We start from the raw sequence: 20937 nt of genomic DNA on the forward strand, positions 1-20937 counted from the left end.
AACGATAACAGAACACATGTTATAACAACAATAACAGAACACATGTTATAACAACGATAACAGAACACATGTTATAACAACGATAACAGAACACATGTTATAACAACAATAACAGAACACATGTTATAACAACAATAACAGAACACATGTTATAACAACGATAACAGAACACATGTTATAACAACAATAACAGAACACATGTTATAACAACGATAACAGAACACATGTTATAACAACAATAACAGAAAACATGTTATAACAACAATAACAGAACACATGTTATAACAACGATAACAGAACACATGTTATAACAACAATAACAGAACACATGTTATAACAACGATAACAGAACACATGTTATAACAACAATAACAGAACACATGTTATAACAACGATAACAGAACACATGTTACAACAACAATAACAGAACACATGTTATAACAACGATAACAGAACACATGTTATAACAACGATAACAGAACACATGTTATAACAACGATAACAGAACACATGTTATAACAACGATAACAGAACACATGTTATAACAACGATAACAAAACACATGTTATAACAACAATAACAGAACACATGTTATAACAACAATAACAGAACACATGTTATAACAACAATAACAGAACACATGTTATAACAACGATAACAGAACACATGTTATAACAACGATAACAGAACACATGTTATAACAACAATAACAGAACACATGTTATAACAACAATAACAGAACACATGTTATAACAACGATAACAGAACACATGTTATAACAACAATAACAGAACACATGTTATAACAACGATAACAGAACACATGTTATAACAACGATAACAGAACACATGTTATAACAACAATAACAGAACACATGTTATAACAACGATAACAGAACACATGTTATAACAACAATAACAGAACACATGTTATAACAACGATAACAGAACACATGTTATAACAACGATAACAGAACACATGTTATAACAACAATAACAGAACACATGTTATAACAACGATAACAGAACACATGTTATAACAACAATAACAGAACACATGTTATAACAACGATAACAGAACACATGTTATAACAACAATAACAGAACACATGTTATAACAACAATAACAGAACACATGTTATAACAACGATAACAGAACACATGTTATAACAACAATAACAGAACACATGTTATAACAACAATAACAGAACACATGTTATAACAACAATAACAGAACACATGTTATAACAACGATAACAGAACACATGTTATAACAACAATAACAGAACACATGTTATAACAACGATAACAGAACACATGTTATAACAACGATAACAGAACACATGTTATAACAACAATAACAGAACACATGTTATAACAACAATAACAGAACACATGTTATAACAACGATAACAGAACACATGTTATAACAACAATAACAGAACACATGTTATAACAACAATAACAGAACACATGTTATAACAACAATAACAGAACACATGTTATAACAACAATAACAGAACACATGTTATAACAACAATAACAGAACACATGTTATAACAACGATAACAGAACACATGTTATAACAACAATAACAGAACACATGTTATAACAACAATAACAGAACACATGTTATAACAACAATAACAGAACACATGTTATAACAACAATAACAGAACACATGTTATAACAACGATAACAGAACACATGTTATAACAACAATAACAGAACACATGTTATAACAACGATAACAGAACACATGTTATAACAACAATAACAGAACACATGTTATAACAACGATAACAGAACACATGTTATAACAACAATAACAGAACACATGTTATAACAACAATAACAGAACACATGTTATAACAACAATAACAGAACACATGTTATAACAACAATAATAATAATTATTATTATAATAACTAGAACTCATCCTAGAGTTACGTTGCAGCGCAATATGGGGAGAAGGAAATTACGGGAGTTGACAGACCCCACTTCATGTTTCAGCTGTGTTTCTAATTCCAGTATTGTGCCCTGCACATGTAACGGATGGGTTATTAATTATTATTATGTGTTGTTGCGCGCGCACACGCACACACACACGCGCACACACACACGCACACGCATACGCACACACAGGTTACTTTGAATCCGTGGTGGGACTGGGAAATAAATAATGCGCGGATCCGATTGGGTGTGTGTGTGTGTGTGTGTGTGTGTGTGTGTGTTAAGGCTGTACCCTAGCCCTTATTTTAGGACTCGAACTTCGGCAGGAATTTTCGAGTGAACATTCGGACCATTTGTTTCTAATTAATTTAAAAAATAACCGTCTCGATCAGAGCGTCTGAGTTTCTGTAGCAGTTTTCTGGAGGGCGGGGGAGCAGTCGGTTTGGGGGGGGGGGGGGGGGGGGGTTCCCGACGGCTGCGCGTCGCTTCCTCCTCTGACAGAGGGGAAGCGAGTAAGCGACGCCGTCAGAAGCCCCCTTGCTCAGGAAGGCCCCCTCTCACTCAGACACACAACGTGTGTTGTTGCGACAATAACATACAGCCTACCGGTATGTAAGAGGAATATAAACACAAGACCGTGGCGCAAAACTTCATATTTACCCTGCTCTAATGCAACAAATGTGTGTTCTTCTTACATCCTCCATTTCACGATTTCAGCACTCGTGAGTAAATTAATTTTGAATTGCTATTATGAAAGTTTTCAGTGACGTTGCACCCACAGGACCTGAATAGCTTTTTTCAGGAAGGTATGACATGCGTGGTCCATCAGTCAGCTGTTTGGCTGTTGAATACAGTAGGCTATAAGAAAATACATGAAACAGCATCGTTTTTTTTCCCCATCTCATCATGCATGTTTCTTGTTAATGACTGTATTAATCAGACCAGTGTGTGTCCAGTGGAAACCTCGTATGAATCTGATCTCAGGTCAGAATGGGTTAATAACCATAAAGTAATCTCCTAGTCCTTACATAATAGTTTAGCAGAGACTGAAGTTGGAAAGGCTGTGCCCAGTACGGCAGAGCCCGGGCTGTGTCGTCTGTGTCAGCGAGCCGCGCAGGCAGTAGTGGATATGCGCTAAACGCATGATTGGCTGATTGGCTGCAGGCCCAACACCGAATGAAGGGGATTTTGGAGAGGGACAGCACAAGGAGATAGACATAACTTCTGACAGGAAGGAATGCACTAGAAACTTACTTTGTTTTACATGCTCATATCACATTCTCGCCGAGATATATTTTCGAGTTAATAAAAAAGGGAAAGAAAATATATATATTTTTTTTTTATAAAAAAATAAAAATAAAATAAACGAATGGTTCAAACCCATTAAAGGTATATTCAGTGATTTCACTTAATTCAAATATCACTTATTTTTTTGTTTTGTTGTGATAATCCTCCCTACTATAGAGTGTGCTGGCCATATAAGGAGCTCCTCCCTGTCCCCAGTTAACCCCTGGGGGTCAAAAAACCTTAGGTTTCGTTTTTGACTCTCTATCCTGATTGGACGAAAGGCTGGGTCCCACAGCCAAAAACGAAACCTAAGGTTTTTTGAGTGAAATCACTGAATATACCTTTAATTAAGATTTGAGTGCCAACCCTAACGAGCGAACATTCGAACCTTGAATGTTTGGGGACAGCCTTAGTGTGTGTGTGTGTGTGTGTGTGTGTGTGTGTGTGTGTGTGTGTGTGTGTGTGTGTGTGTGTGTGTGTGTGTGTTGTTTTTAAACCCAGTGTTGTGGTCACATGTAGTAACGGATGGATACACATCATGGACACACGCACATCCTGGGTAAATAGTATGTGTACTGCGCGTGTGTGTGTGTGTGAGCGTGCGTGTCAGTGTGTGTGTGTGTGTGTGTGTGTGTGTGTGTGTGTGTGTGCGTGCGTGTCAGTGTGTGTGTGTGTGTGTGTGTGTGTGTGTGTGTGTGTGTGTGTGTGTGCGTGCGTCTCACCCTGGCTTGTGCACGATGTCTCGTAGAACTCGGACAGCGTCATCGTTACTCATGTTCTCAAAGTTGATGTCGTTCACCTACAGGTCAAAGGTCAATACAGGGCATTACACCTACAGGTCAATACAGGGTATTACACCTACAGGTCAATACAGGGTATTACACCTACAGGTCAATACAGGGTATTACACCTACAGGTCAATACAGGGTATTACACCTACAGGTCAATACAGGGTATTACACCTACAGGTCAATACAGGGTATTACACCTACAGGTCAATACAGGGTATTACACCTACAGGTCAATACAGGGTATTACACCTACAGGTCAATACAGGGTATTACACCTACAGGTCAATACAGGGTATTACACCTACAGGTCAATACAGGGTATTACACCTACAGGTCAATACAGGGTATTACACCTACAGGTCAATACAGGGTATTACACCTACAGGTCAATACAGGGCATTACACCTACAGGTCAATACAGGGTATTACACCTACAGGTCAATACAGGGTATTACACCTACAGGTCAATACAGGGTATTACACCTACAGGTCAATACAGGGTATTACACCTACAGGTCAATACAGGGTATTACACCTACAGGTCAATACAGGGTATTACACCTACAGGTCAATACAGGGTATTACACCTACAGGTCAATACAGGGTATTACACCTACAGGTCAATACAGGGTATTACACCTACAGGTCAATACAGGGTATTACACCTACAGGTCAATACAGGGTATTACACCTACAGGTCAATACAGGGTATTACACCTACAGGTCAATACAGGGTATTACACCTACAGGTCAATACAGGGTATTACACCTACAGGTCAATACAGGGTATTACACCTACAGGTCAATACAGGGTATTACACCTACAGGTCAATACAGGGTATTACACCTACAGGTCAATACAGGGTATTACACCTACAGGTCAATACAGGGTATTACACCTACAGGTCAATACAGGGTATTACACCTACAGGTCAATACAGGGCATTACACCTACAGGTCAATACAGGGTATTACACCTACAGGTCAATACAGGGTATTACACCTACAGGTCAATACAGGGCATTACACCTACAGGTCAATACAGGGCATTACACCTACAGGTCAATACAGGGTATTACACCTACAGGTCAATACAGGGTATTACACCTACAGGTCAATACAGGGTATTACACCTACAGGTCAATACAGGGTATTACACCTACAGGTCAATACAGGGTATTACACCTACAGGTCAATACAGGGTATTACACCTACAGGTCAATACAGGGTATTACACCTACAGGTCAATACAGGGTATTACACCTACAGGTCAATACAGGGTATTACACCTACAGGTCAATACAGGGTATTACACATACAGGTCAATACAGGGTATTACACCTACAGGTCAATACAGGGTATTACACATACAGGTCAATACAGGGTATTACACATACAGGTCAATACAGGGTTAATACCTATTAATACCATGTTACCTACCTACCTACCTACCTACCTACCTACCTACCTACCTACCTATCATCCTGGGCAAGACCTACGCTTAAAAGACTATCAGCCGAAGTGCGGGATTTTAGCGGAAGTATCGCCGAATGAAATGAAGTTGATGCTTTACAAATCAGTTTACATTCTCCGCGAATGAAACAAGTGTTGTGATTGGTCGGGAAAATATCGTATCCGGGGGAAATACATCTGACGGATGTTCCGGAGGATACGTCCGCCGATAGCTTCTCTGCCTTATGTTGTGACCAGGCTTTACTTTATGCTTCTCTGTCTTATGTTGTGACCAGGCTTTACTTTATGCTTCTCTGTCTTATGTTGTGACCAGGCTTTACTTTATGCTTCTCTGTCTTATGTTGTGACCAGGCTTTACTTTATGCTTCTCTGCCTTACGTTGTGACCAGGCTTTACTTTATGCTTCTCTGCCTTACGTTGTGACCAGGCTTTTCTTTATGCTTCTCTGCCTTACGTTGTGACCAGGCTTTACTTTATGCTTCTCTGCCTTACGTTGTGACCAGGCTTTTCTTTATGCTTCTCTGCCTTATGTTGTGACCAGGCTTTTCTTTATGCTTCTCTGCCTTACATTGTGACCAGGCTTTACTTTATGCTTCTCTGTCTTACGTTGTGACCAGGCTTTACTTTATGCTTCTCTGTCTTACGTTGTGACCAGGCTTTTCTTTATGCTTCTCTGCCTTACGTTGTGACCAGGCTTTACTTTATGCTTCTCTGCCTTACGTTGTGACCAGGCTTTACTTTATGCTTCTCTGCCTTACGTTGTGACCAGGCTTTACTTTATGCTTCTCTGTCTTACGTTGTGACCAGGCTTTACTTTATGCTTCTCTGTCTTACGTTGTGACCAGGCTTTACTTTATGCTTCTCTGCCTTACGTTGTGACCAGGCTTTTCTTTATGCTTCTCTGTCTTACGTTGTGACCAGGCTTTACTTTATGCTTCTCTGCCTTACGTTGTGACCAGGCTTTTCTTTTCGCAGATAAGTAAGCCTGGGACCGAGGCTACCTACCTATCTATCTATCTATCTATCTATCTATCTATCTATCTATCTATCTATGTACCTTCTTGTCCACACTACCATGAAAAGTCAATGTATAACAATCTGTGGGGTCAATTTGTGGAATGGTCTGGCTGTAGAACTCAAACAAAGCACCAACATTGTACAGTTTAAGAGGATGTATAAAAATGACTTGCAGTAACACTTGGATTATATGTATATTGCAATTACTTATTGATGAATATTTAAGATGGGGGTAGGAGTAAATCAGTTTTTACTTCTTCCTACTCCTTTTTGAACTTCAGGTGCAAGACCAATGATCACATTGTTGTCATTATAACTTTCTTATTTCACTCAAAAAATAAATATACATGCATTGTGGTTATATATATATATATATATTGTTTTTTTAACCCATTCTGATCGGGCACCCATTTTGGTGTCGGCATCATGTTATGCTTTAGCTATTTAAAAATAGCAGATCTACAAGCTCTATCGCGCCACCGAGTGGCGCGATACGAGCTTGTAGGTCTGCTATTTTTGAAAGATCGAAGAACGACTGACACAGAAACATGGCTTTATCAGAAAACTGTCAGGATGTAGAAGACGTTTATAGAATCTGATCTCAGGTCAGAATGGGTTAATTATTATCTTATTTGAGGTTTCAAATCAAAGAGCAGCAACAGCATGTCTCCAGGTTCAAATCAAAGCCCTACCTGTAACAGCATGTCTCCAGGTTCAAATCAAAGCCCTACCTGTAACAGCATGTCTCCAGGTTCAAATCAAAGCCCTACCTGTAACAGCATGTCTCCAGGTTCAAACCAAAGCCCTACCTGTAACAGCATGTCTCCAGGTTCAAATCAAAGCCCTACCTGTAACAGCATGTCTCCTGGTCAAATCAAAGCCCTACCTGTAACAGCATGTCTCCAGGTTCAAATCAAAGCCCTACCTGTAACAGCATGTCTCCAGGCTCGATGCGTCCGTCTGCTGCCACCGCTCCACCCTTCATGATGGAGCCGATGTAGATTCCTCCGTCTCCTCTCTCGTTGCTCTGTCCTACGATGCTGATCCCCAGGAAGTTGTACTTCTCTGTAACCATGTGGATGTATACAGTATTATATTATATATATATTAGCACTATTAACTAGTTAACTCACAATCCTTTTAATGGCACTAATTATTTTAATGCGCGATTAACGCACTGTGAAGTTTAACAGAATGGTTGAGAGATGCATGCATGTGAATGCAGGCAGTCAGTGAGCCCCGCCTCTCTCCCCCTCTCTCTCTCTCTCTCCCGGTGAGTCTACACAATTAGAAAACTTAGAAAAAATGTTATTTTGATGAACATGGCCTGTTATCTCTCGTAATGGTACCATTGGCCAACATCAATACAGTTCTTTAGTTTGGGTCTGAAAGGCTAAGTCTCATCAAAACCACTGATTTAAGGTATATTTAGAACGTATACAAAATATGCGATTAGTTTGCGATTAATCACAGTTAACTATGGACAATCATGCGATTAATCGAGTTAAATATTTTAATCGATTGACAGCCCTAGTATATATATATATATATATATATATATATATATATATATATATATATATATATATATATATATATATCCTCTCTCGTTGCTCTGTCCTACGATGCTGATCCCCAGGAAGTTGTACTTCTCTGTAACCATGTGGATGTATACAGTATTATATTCAGGAAGTTGTACTTCTCTGTAACCATGTGGATGTATACAGTATTATATGCAGGGCTGCACATAAGCGCTGCGCCAGTGCGCATGCGTCGTCAAAATTAAAAATGCGCTGTCGATCAAGCGCCGGGAAGCGCTTCTGCGTACCAACAGCCGGGGCCGCCCAGAATGATTATTATGGCCAGAAAACTAGTCGATTATGTGGCGAGAGCATGTTCCTTATTATGGTAAAGTCGGGTAGTGTACACTGTTTATTATTGCACCGAGGATCCATGTGTGTCTGACTGTCTGACTACGTCGCCTCAGCTAAAAACAAAGCCTGATGTATGCTTCGCCGTACGATGTGTCGCATGTTAAAAAACAATATCTGATCTGCAAGCTCACAACGTGTTGCGACACGTTGTGAGCTTGCAGATCAGTTATCAGTAGATCAGTTATCAGTAGATCAGTTATTTAAATACAAAATAATAAAAAATCTAAATATTGCTTATATTATCCTTATAGGAAGTATGAAGTTGTTTTTATTAGAATATGCATTCCATAGGGCTGGACCACACATGGACCTAGATTTTAGCAAATTTAGATTAGATAGAACAAGAGCCATTCTAGGGCTAAATCTAGAGTTGCAATACCCTCCATTGACTCCCCACTCATCCAATAAATATCGTTTTGCTATAAGTTATTCATCCCTCTTTTATCCATTTTAGGAGAACCAAGAAACTCCTCCTCTGAGTACTAGACCAAAAACGTTGTGTGCAGGCCAGATTATATTATACAGTATTATTATAATATATTATACAGAATATATTCATACAGTATAAATACATTATATTACATCATGAATATAGGAGAGAAAACAGAAACAGTATTTTATCCAAAATGAGTTAATATCACATTCCAGACTAGAGTAACAGTGTAGATATAGATCCATAGATAGATATAGATAGTATAGAGTAGATTACATACCCATGTTCAGAGTAACAGTATAGAATATAGATCCATAGATAGATATAGATAGTATAGAGTAGATTACATACCCATGTTCAGAGTAACAGCATAGAATATAGATCCATAGATAGATATAGATAGTATAGAGTAGATTACATACCCATGTTCAGAGTAACAGTGATGATGTTCAGAGACATGGTGGAGTCTGTGATGCTGCTGAACGAGGACGACTGAAGTCCACACACACACACACACACACACACACACACACACACACACACACACACACACACACACACACACACACACACACACACACACACACACACACACAGGCACAAGGCAGGGGTAGGCAATTATTTTTCAACAAGGGGCCGCATTAGCCCTCCAAATATGTTGGAGGTTTGAAGTTCAGCCAAAAGGCTGAACTTAATTATGCATAATGTCAATTTTATTTCTATATACAAAGCAGTAAATGGCCATTTATGATGATGTACAATAAGAGCGCCCCTCATTTCACATGGGTGTGATTTTTTTTTACTTTGTATTTGCAGGCTCGGGACGTTTCCTTTCCCAGTTAAAATACTAGCATTTTATTTTATCAATGAGAACATTAGAGGTAGCTGTTTTATTAGTTGTTCTTCCATGGAGGACCCTGGCGGTTTATTTATTTGATATGGACATAACAATCACATTGCTCATTGCACAATTGTACAACTTGTAGATGTATCATTTACAGTGTGTTAGCACGAGTGCTAGTTTTCACCACTTGTCCATAGGAGACTTTTCTGAAAATACAAAGTTAAAAGAACACCCGATCTAAAAATAAGAAGTACATTCAATAAGAAGCACATTCAAGTGAAAAAGTTACAGTACACATTACATAACTTCCAGTACAAAAGTAAAAGTAAAACATAATCATTCTTGTGACCAGTCAGGAGCTGTACGTGTGAGCACAGTTGATCTGATTTCAACCGTAGTTCTAGACCTCTATAGAACACATTACCATCCGTTTCTAGTTTTAACCCATTCTGACCTGAGATCAGATTCATACGAGGTTTCCACTGGACACACACTGGGTCTGATGAACCCATTCTGACCTGAGATCAGATTTTAAAAAATGTCAGTCATTCAAAAATAGCAGACCTACAAGCTCGTATCGCGCCACTCGGTGGCGCGATATGAGCTTGTAGATCTGCTATTTTTCAATAGCTAAAGCATAACATGATGCTAACACCAAAATGGGTGCCCGTTCAGAATGGGTTAAGACCTCTATAGAACACATTACCATCCGTCTCTAGTTTTAAGACCGTAGGCAAGGAGTTCCATGAGTTAGCTCCCTTTACTGAAAAGGCAGACTGTCCGAATGGGTTGTTACACCTGGGAACAACACAGTTACCACTTGTTGAGGCGCGAGTGGTTGCTCTACCAGAGCTCGGAAGTCTAGAGAACAAAGGTGAGACATGACCCTGTAAACACTTAAAAAGCAATTTGATAGTAGAAAAATAATACAAAATTTTCAAATGTAAAAAGGTTGTGTTTTTTAGGACACCACAAATGTGCCATCTCATTGGTTTTTGATCCATGATTTTTATAGCCTGTTTGTATATTGATGTTATTGGTTAGGGTTAGGGTACCTCAAAGGTATCAGCAGCAGGCCTGCTGCGGATGGAGATACATTTGAACATACATTGAACATTTAAAGTTAATTGTGATGACTCTAGCCAGTTGGAGATGTTCTCTAATTCCTGTGTCAGCTGCGCAGCTGCCATGCTGGCTGTTTTAGCAGATGTGTAGATGACAGTGTCATCAGCATACATTTGGCAGCTAACGCCTGGGCAGGTATTAGGAAGATCGTTAATGTACATAGTAAATAGCAGTGGTCCAAGTACCGACCCTTGGGGCACTCCCATGTTATTGGGGAGCAGCAATGATTTCTCCCCATTGACCCTGACACACTGCTGTCTCCCTCCCAGATATGACTTAAACCACTGTGAAGCTTCTGCTGACACTTTGAAATGTTTTAACTTAGACAACAAGACTCCATGATGGACAGTGTCAAAGGCCTTTTTTAGGTCCAAGAACACTGTCCCCACAACTTGTCCCCTCACCAGTGGACCTTTGAACCTGTCAAGTAAGTAACAGTTAGCTCGGTAGAATGTTTGGGTCTAAAATAAATCCAAACTGCTGTGGGTGCAGTAGTTGCTTAGACTCCAAATATTCAGTTAGTTGCATGGCAACGATCTTTTCTAATATTTTTGAGACAACAGGAAGAAGAGCAATGGGTCAATAATTGCTAGCCAAGTCCTTGTCCCCTGACTTGTGGATCGGGGCAATTATTGCCGTTTTCCAGCTCTCTGGGAATCCTTTTGTTTTTATAGTTAAGTTAACTATAAAAACAAAAAGATTCCCACAACCCACATGGCGCACTGCTTACTACCAGCGTGAGATGAGCACCGTTGAGTCACTCACAACCATTAAAACAACGTTCTGGAAAACACAATAACAACAACAAGCCAATCAGTGATGATATTGTTGAGACTTGGCACCCTGGCAGTTCAGTTCAGTTCAGTTTATTTTCGGAAAAGGAGGTCATACATTCATACAATGCACACAGTTTCCAACTTTTTTTCTTTCTTTCCGTTAGTCCATTCTGTACGGGAACCCCTTTTTGGTGTTAGCATCATGTCATGCTTTAGCTATTGAAAAATAACAGATCTACAAGCTCACCTAACCCACGAGCTTGTAGGTCTGCTATTTTTGAAAAATCGAAGAACGACTGACATTTTTAGAATCTGATCTCAGGTCAGAATAGGAATAATCAGACCAGTGTGTGTCCAGTGGAAACCTCGTATGAATCTGATCTCAGGTCAGAATGGGTTAGGGAGACGCCATTGGCTTGTCGGGCCGTACCCCTGGAGTCCATCTGTGCACGTGTAGCAGACTGTGCCTGCCTACACAGTGCATACATTCATATTGTCCTTATGTATATATATATATATATATATATATATATATATATACATATATATATATATATATATATATATATGTATACATACATATATATATATATATATATATATATATATATATATATATATATATATATATACAAATAACAACTGTAAACAATAATAATGACAATAGCAACAATAATAATGACAATAATAACGGTATAATATATATATATATATATATATAACACACCGGCTACAACATATAATAATATATTATATATACATAATATGTGGTGTGGTTTACTAATACTATATGACATGGTTTGACTGCACTTGTATATTTCATAATGTATAGTATACTATAGTAATAGGAATATTTAATTATATAGTACTTTTGTAACGCCATTAGTGCTCTTCACTTCTGTATTTATTAGGGCTGTCCCCGACTAAGGATTTGTATAGTCGACTGATAGATGAATACATTTGCTGTTAGTCGACTAATAGTCGACTGAGCACCCCATCGACCCCATCGACTGAGAGGCTTGTCATTAGCCAGATTGAGCACATTAGGTGAGATTCCAGCGCACTGTGGGTTATTATTGATTCTGAATTGAATTTTAATTCACACATTAATCATGTTACCAAGATTGCCTTTTTTCACCTTAGAAATATTGCACGAATCAGAGCCTATTTGTCTTTGGACGATGCAAAAACGCTAATCCACGCCTTTGTTTTTTCTCGGCTTGACTACTGCAATGCGCTCTTTTCAGGACTGCCTAAGAAAACAACTGACAGACTACAACTTGTCCAAAATGCAGCAGCTAGAGTTTTAACTAGAACTAAGATGAGAGAACATATTACTCCAGTTTTGGCATCACTGCACTGGCTTCCTGTTGTTTTTAGGATTGATTTTAAAATTATTGTACTTGTCTATAAAGCTCTCAATGGTCTCGCACCTTCCTACCTACATGACTGCCTCCCTAAATATGTCCCAAACCGGCCCCTAAGGTCTTCCACTGCTGGCCTGCTCGCTTTGCCTAAAAAAATGGCAACTAAAAAATACGGGGAAGCAGCTTTTTGCTTCTACGGGCCATCGGCATGGAACAAGCTCCCACTGTGCCTTCGTCAGGCAGCCTCTGTAGACATTTTTAAAGCTCAGCTCAAGACCCACCTCTACAACATTGCTTTTAAATGATCTTTTATTTTTTGTTATTCACGTCCTCACTGTATTGCATTACTGCTTGTTTTTTGTTTTTTTTATGTCGTTGCCTTAGTTTATCTGTTCTTATCTTTGTACCACTGCCTTCTCCTGATTGTCTCCACCAGGCCGAAGGCATGTGGGGAGAGTATGTTTTGCACTCCGTCCGTCCGCGTGTCCGTCCGTGTGTCCGTGTGTCCGTGTGTGTGTCCGTGTGTCCGTGTGTCCGTGAACAGCTAATCTCGGCCACCGTTAACCCGGTCGATGCCATATTTTGCACACACACTCCCTGGATGCCAACGATGAACCTCTGCCCCAAACTTTCCAGAACAGCCTGTTATAGCGCCACCAGGAGGCCGCTTTGTGCAAAACAAGTTTTTGCACAGTACACCTACAGATTTAGTCCAAACATCACGCAAATTGGTACACAGTCTCTCTAGAGCCATTCAACGAAAAGGGTCTTTCAGATTTATCAGACTCCATCCTGATTGGTTAAGATTGGCTTCCAAAGTTCACAGGAGTGCTCAGTTTCAAACAAAATGCTGCAAATCATGAACACATCGCGTGATTTCCGTGAAATTGTGCACCCACATTCCCACTAGGCCGAGGACGAAATGCCACATGAACAATTTCAACTCAGCCTCAAGGTGGCGCTATAACTGGCCGAAAAGTGTTTTTACCTCCAACTGCACGGATCTGTGGATAACCTGGTGGAGACCTGTGCCCGGAAGGGCACTTTTTTTTGACACTGCGTTGTTGTCCTATTGTTTTAACTGCATGCCTGTTTTAATGCCGTTTTGTTTTGCTTTTGTTTTTATTATCTTTTCTGCTCTGTGAAGCACTTTGAGCTACATTTATGTATGAAAGGTGCTATATAAATAAAGTTTATTATTATTACTGTGCGATTCAAGTCACAGGCAGTGGCACATTCCACATGCACATTGGAGATTTGAACTTCAGAAGATGTGATTGTAAAAACAGTGGGTGTGTGTGGTCCCGGTATCCTGCATTGTTTAACCCATTCTGACCTGAGATCAGATTCATACGAGGTTTCGGTAGCACTTTACAATAATGACCCGTTATAAAGCATTTATAAACGTTTATAAGCAGTTTGTAGACTATTAACAAATCATTATTAACCTGTTTGTTGACATTCGTAAATGATTATTAAAACCGTTATAACTATGGTTACAAATCATTTATAAGGTATTAGTAAGTAGTAAACTATTCATTAATAAGCCATTTATATACATCTGTAAATGATTATTAAATCATTTGTAATGACCCCATGATAAAGCATTTATAAACGTTTATAAGCAGTTTGTAGACTATTAACAAATCATTAACAACCTGCTTGTTTACATTTGTAAATGATTACTAAAACCTTTATAACAAATTTACAAATAATTTATAAAGTATTAGTAAGTATAGTAAAACTATTCATGAATAAGCCATGTATAATACATCTGTAAATGATTATTAAATCATTTGTAACTGATGTTATATAATATATACAAGCTATTTGTATATTTGGGAAATGTGTTTGTTCATGTTTAACATATACTTTGTAAAACATTCCTAAAATATCTATAAATCCTTAGTACATGTTATTAAGTGGAGGAGGACAGTCATACTCGGATACGAGTGACCGCCGATGATGATGAAAGTGACGACAGTTCATCATTTACAACTGTCTGTTAATGTTTGTTCATGTTTAACATATGCTTTGTAAAACATTCCTAAAACATATATAAATCCTTAGTACATGTTATTAAGGTCCCTATAGTAAAGTGACGACAGTTCATAATTTACAACTGTCTGTTAATGTTTGTTCATGTTTAACATATGCTTTGTAAAACATTCCTAAAACATATATAAATCCTTAGTACATGTTATTAAGGTCCCTATAGTAAAGTGACGACAGTTCATAATTTACAACTGTCTGTTAATGTTTGTTCATGTTTAACATATGCTTTGTAAAACATTCCTAAAACATATATAAATCCTTAGTACATGTTATTAAGGTCCCTATAGTAAAGTGACGACAGTTCATAATTTACAACTGTCTGTTAATGTTTGTTCATGTTTAACATATGCTTTGTAAAACATTCCTAAAACATATATAAATCCTTAGTACATGTTATTAAGGTCCCTATAGTAAAGTGACGACAGTTCATAATTTACAACTGTCTGTTAATGTTTGTTCATGTTTAACATATGCTTTGTAAAACATTCCTAAAACGTATATAAATCCTTAGTACATGTTATTAAGGTCCCTATAGTAAAGTGACGACAGTTCATAATTTACAACTGTCTGTTAATGTTTGTTCATGTTTAACATATGCTTTGTAAAACATTCCTAAAACATATATAAATCCTTAGTACATGTTATTAAGGTCCCTATAGTAAAGTGACGACAGTTCATAATTTACAACTGTCTGTTAATGTTTGTTCATGTTTAACATATGCTTTGTAAAACATTCCTAAAACATATATAAATCCTTAGTACATGTTATTAAGGTCCCTATAGTAAAGTGACGACAGTTCATAATTTACAACTGTCTGTTAATGTTTGTTCATGTTTAACATATGCTTTGTAAAACATTCCTAAAACATATATAAATCCTTAGTACATGTTATTAAGGTCCCTATAGTAAAGTGACGACAGTTCATAATTTACAACTGTCTGTTAATGTTTGTTCATGTTTAACATATGCTTTGTAAAACATTCCTAAAACGTATATAAATCCTTAGTACATGTTATTAAGGTCCCTATAGTAAAGTGATGACAGTTCATCATTTACAACTGTCTGTTAATGTTTGTTCATGTTTAACCCTACATCATTTTATGTTGAAGATGTTGTGTTGCTTTGTGGGTAATCCTCAGTACAGAGGAACTCCATACTGAGGGTAAGATGGTCTCCTGTTTGCTCAGGCACAAACAAATTAATTACAAACATCTAAGCTTCATATAAGTGGCCAGATATGCACTCATGTTTACATAGTGTTATTCAGTAACATTTGTTTTTGTATGACATGGTATCATATGACATTGTTTATTCAATTGTTTGAAAAACGGTTAGCATGTTAGCTAGCTGTTAGCACAGCTGTTAGCTGTGCTGTGTAGCCTGTGTTACATGATAATTCACTGACACTCCATGTAAGTGAATTTTCAAAAACGAATGTTACTGAATAACACTATGTAAACATGAGTGCATATCTGGCCACTTATATGAAGCATAGATGTTTGTAATTAATTAGTTTGTGCCTGAGCAAACAGGAGACCATCTTACCCTCAGTATGGAGTTCCTCTGTACTGAGGATTACCCACAATGCAACACAACATCTTCAACATAAAATTATGTAGGGTTCATAATTTACAACTGTCTGTTAATGTTTGTTCATGTTTAACCCTACATAATTTTATGTTGAAGATGTTGTGTTGCATTGTGGGTAATCCTCAGTACAGAGGAACTCCATACTGAGGGTAAGATGGTCTCCTGTTTGCTCAGGCACAAACAAATGAATTACAAACATCTATGCTTCATATAAGTGGCCAGATATGCACTCATGTTTACATAGTGTTATTCAGTAACATTCGTTTTTGAGAATTCACTTACATGGAGTGTCAGTGAATTCTCATGTAACACAGGCTACACAGCACAGCTAACAGCTAGCTAACATGCTAACTGTTTTCCAAACAATTAAATAAACAATGTCATATGATACCATGTCATACAAAAACGAATGTTACTGAATAACACTATGTAAACATGAGTGCATATCTGGCCACTTATATGAAGCTTAGATGTTTGTAATTAATTTGTTTGTGCCTGAGCAAACAGGAGACCATCTTACCCTCAGTATGGAGTTCCTCTGTACTGAGGATTACCCACAATGCAACACAACATCTTCAACATAAAATGATGTAGGGTTAAACATGAACAAACACATTAACAGACAGTTGTAAATTATGAACTGTCGTCACTTTACTATAGGCACCTTAATAACATGTACTAAGGATTTATAGATATTTTAGGAATGTTTTACAAAGCATATATTAAACATGAACAAACATTAACAGACAGTTGTAAATTATGAACTGTCGTCACTTTACTATAGGGACCTTAATAACATGTACTAAGGATTTATATATGTTTTAGGAATGTTTTACAAAGCATATGTTAAACATGAACAAACATTAACAGACAGTTGTAAATTATGAACTGTCGTCACTTTACTATAGGGACCTTAATAACATGTACTAAGGATTTATATATGTTTTAGGAATGTTTTACAAAGCATATGTTAAACATGAACAAACATTAACAGACAGTTGTAAATGATGAACTGTCGTCACTTTCATCATCATCGGCGGTCACTCGTATCCGAGTATGACTGTCCTCCTACACTTAATAACATGTACTAAGGATTTATAGATATTTTAGGAATGTTTTACAAAGTATATGTTAAACATGAACAAACACATTTCCCAAATATACAAATAGCTTGTATATATTATATAACATCAGTTACAAATGATTTAATAATCATTTACAGATGTATTATACATGGCTTATTCATGAATAGTTTTACTACTTACTAATACTTTATAAATTATTTGTAAATTTGTTATAAAGGTTTTAGTAATCATTTACAAATGTAAACAAGCAGGTTGTTAATGATTTGTTAATAGTCTACAAACTGCTTATAAACGTTTATAAATGCTTTATCATGGGGTCATTACAAATGATTTAATAATCATTTACAGATGTATATAAATGGCTTATTAATGAATAGTTTACTACTTACTAATACCTTATAAATGATTTGTAAACATAGTTATAACGGTTTTAATAATCATTTACGAATGTCAACAAACAGGTTAATAATGATTTGTTAATAGTCTACAAACTGCTTATAAACGTTTATAAATGCTTTATAACGGGTCATTATTGTAAAGTGCTACCGAGGTTTCCACTGGACACACACTTGTCTGATGAACCCATTCTGACCTGAGATCAGATTCATACGAGGTTTCCACTGGACACACACTGGTCTGATGAACCCATTCTGACCTGAGAGCAGATTCTAAAAAAATGTCAGTTGTTCTTCGATTTTTCAAAAATAGCAGACCTACAAGCTCGTATCGCGCCACTCGGTGGCGCGATATGAGCTTGTAGATCTGCTATTTTTCAATAGCTATGCCAACACCAAAATGGGTGCCCGTTCAGAATGGGTTAATACTCTTAGTGCTCTCTTTTGTAGTATAATCAGTGGATTTATGGTTGATTGGTAGGCGTTTCCCCAAACCTCAGAGCAGTAGTTCAGGTACAACGTGTGCAATGAGCTGGCGTTGAGTAGGTGCTTTGCCCTATTTATGACCGAGATGCTCTTTGCCATCTTGTTCCCCACATATTTTGTACGGGGTCTCCAGCACAGCTGTTAGCTGTGCTGTGTAGCCTGTGTTACATGATAATTCACTGACACTCCATGTAAGTGAATTTTCAAAAACGAATGTTACTGAATAACACTATGTAAACATGAGTGCATATCTGGCCACTTATATGAAGCATAGATGTTTGTAATTAATTAGTTTGTGCCTGAGCAAACAGGAGACCATCTTACCCTCAGTATGGAGTTCCTCTGTACTGAGGATTACCCACAATGCAACACAACATCTTCAACATAAAATTATGTAGGGTTCATAATTTACAACTGTCTGTTAATGTTTGTTCATGTTTAACCCTACATAATTTTATGTTGAAGATGTTGTGTTGCATTGTGGGTAATCCTCAGTACAGAGGAACTCCATACTGAGGGTAAGATGGTCTCCTGTTTGCTCAGGCACAAACAAATGAATTACAAACATCTATGCTTCATATAAGTGGCCAGATATGCACTCATGTTTACATAGTGTTATTCAGTAACATTCGTTTTTGAGAATTCACTTACATGGAGTGTCAGTGAATTCTCATGTAACACAGGCTACACAGCACAGCTAACAGCTAGCTAACATGCTAACTGTTTTCCAAACAATTAAATAAACAATGTCATATGATACCATGTCATACAAAAACGAATGTTACTGAATAACACTATGTAAACATGAGTGCATATCTGGCCACTTATATGAAGCTTAGATGTTTGTAATTAATTTGTTTGTGCCTGAGCAAACAGGAGACCATCTTACCCTCAGTATGGAGTTCCTCTGTACTGAGGATTACCCACAATGCAACACAACATCTTCAACATAAAATGATGTAGGGTTAAACATGAACAAACACATTAACAGACAGTTGTAAATTATGAACTGTCGTCACTTTACTATAGGCACCTTAATAACATGTACTAAGGATTTATAGATATTTTAGGAATGTTTTACAAAGCATATATTAAACATGAACAAACATTAACAGACAGTTGTAAATTATGAACTGTCGTCACTTTACTATAGGGACCTTAATAACATGTACTAAGGATTTATATATGTTTTAGGAATGTTTTACAAAGCATATGTTAAACATGAACAAACATTAACAGACAGTTGTAAATTATGAACTGTCGTCACTTTACTATAGGGACCTTAATAACATGTACTAAGGATTTATATATGTTTTAGGAATGTTTTACAAAGCATATGTTAAACATGAACAAACATTAACAGACAGTTGTAAATGATGAACTGTCGTCACTTTCATCATCATCGGCGGTCACTCGTATCCGAGTATGACTGTCCTCCTACACTTAATAACATGTACTAAGGATTTATAGATATTTTAGGAATGTTTTACAAAGTATATGTTAAACATGAACAAACACATTTCCCAAATATACAAATAGCTTGTATATATTATATAACATCAGTTACAAATGATTTAATAATCATTTACAGATGTATTATACATGGCTTATTCATGAATAGTTTTACTACTTACTAATACTTTATAAATTATTTGTAAATTTGTTATAAAGGTTTTAGTAATCATTTACAAATGTAAACAAGCAGGTTGTTAATGATTTGTTAATAGTCTACAAACTGCTTATAAACGTTTATAAATGCTTTATCATGGGGTCATTACAAATGATTTAATAATCATTTACAGATGTATATAAATGGCTTATTAATGAATAGTTTACTACTTACTAATACCTTATAAATGATTTGTAAACATAGTTATAACGGTTTTAATAATCATTTACGAATGTCAACAAACAGGTTAATAATGATTTGTTAATAGTCTACAAACTGCTTATAAACGTTTATAAATGCTTTATAACGGGTCATTATTGTAAAGTGCTACCGAGGTTTCCACTGGACACACACTTGTCTGATGAACCCATTCTGACCTGAGATCAGATTCATACGAGGTTTCCACTGGACACACACTGGTCTGATGAACCCATTCTGACCTGAGAGCAGATTCTAAAAAAAATTCAGTTGTTCTTCGATTTTTCAAAAATAGCAGACCTACAAGCTCGTATCGCGCCACTCGGTGGCGCGATATGAGCTTGTAGATCTGCTATTTTTCAATAGCTATGCCAACACCAAAATGGGTGCCCGTTCAGAATGGGTTAATACTCTTAGTGCTCTCTTTTGTAGTATAATCAGTGGATTTATGGTTGATTG

At 37.1% G+C, this 20937-nt stretch overlaps 1 protein-coding gene across 1 annotated transcript in view; it reads right to left on the minus strand.

Annotated features, from left to right (window-relative positions):
- Positions 1 to 20937, minus strand: part of LOC310870630 (segment polarity protein dishevelled homolog DVL-3-like) — a 62599-nt gene that overhangs the window by 11815 nt on the left and 29847 nt on the right. The window contains exons 7-9 of the mRNA XM_083781889.1: positions 9310 to 9379; positions 7446 to 7585; positions 3962 to 4038 (exon numbers count right to left, since the gene is read on the minus strand). Coding sequence (XP_083638015.1) covers positions 3962 to 4038; positions 7446 to 7585; positions 9310 to 9379 — 287 coding nt within the window. The remainder of the gene's footprint in view (positions 1 to 3961; positions 4039 to 7445; positions 7586 to 9309; positions 9380 to 20937) is intronic.

Source organism: Protomyctophum parallelum (assembly GCF_964188405.1).
Source record: "Protomyctophum parallelum genome assembly, chromosome: 14".
Lineage (NCBI taxonomy): Eukaryota > Metazoa > Chordata > Actinopteri > Myctophiformes > Myctophidae > Protomyctophum > Protomyctophum parallelum.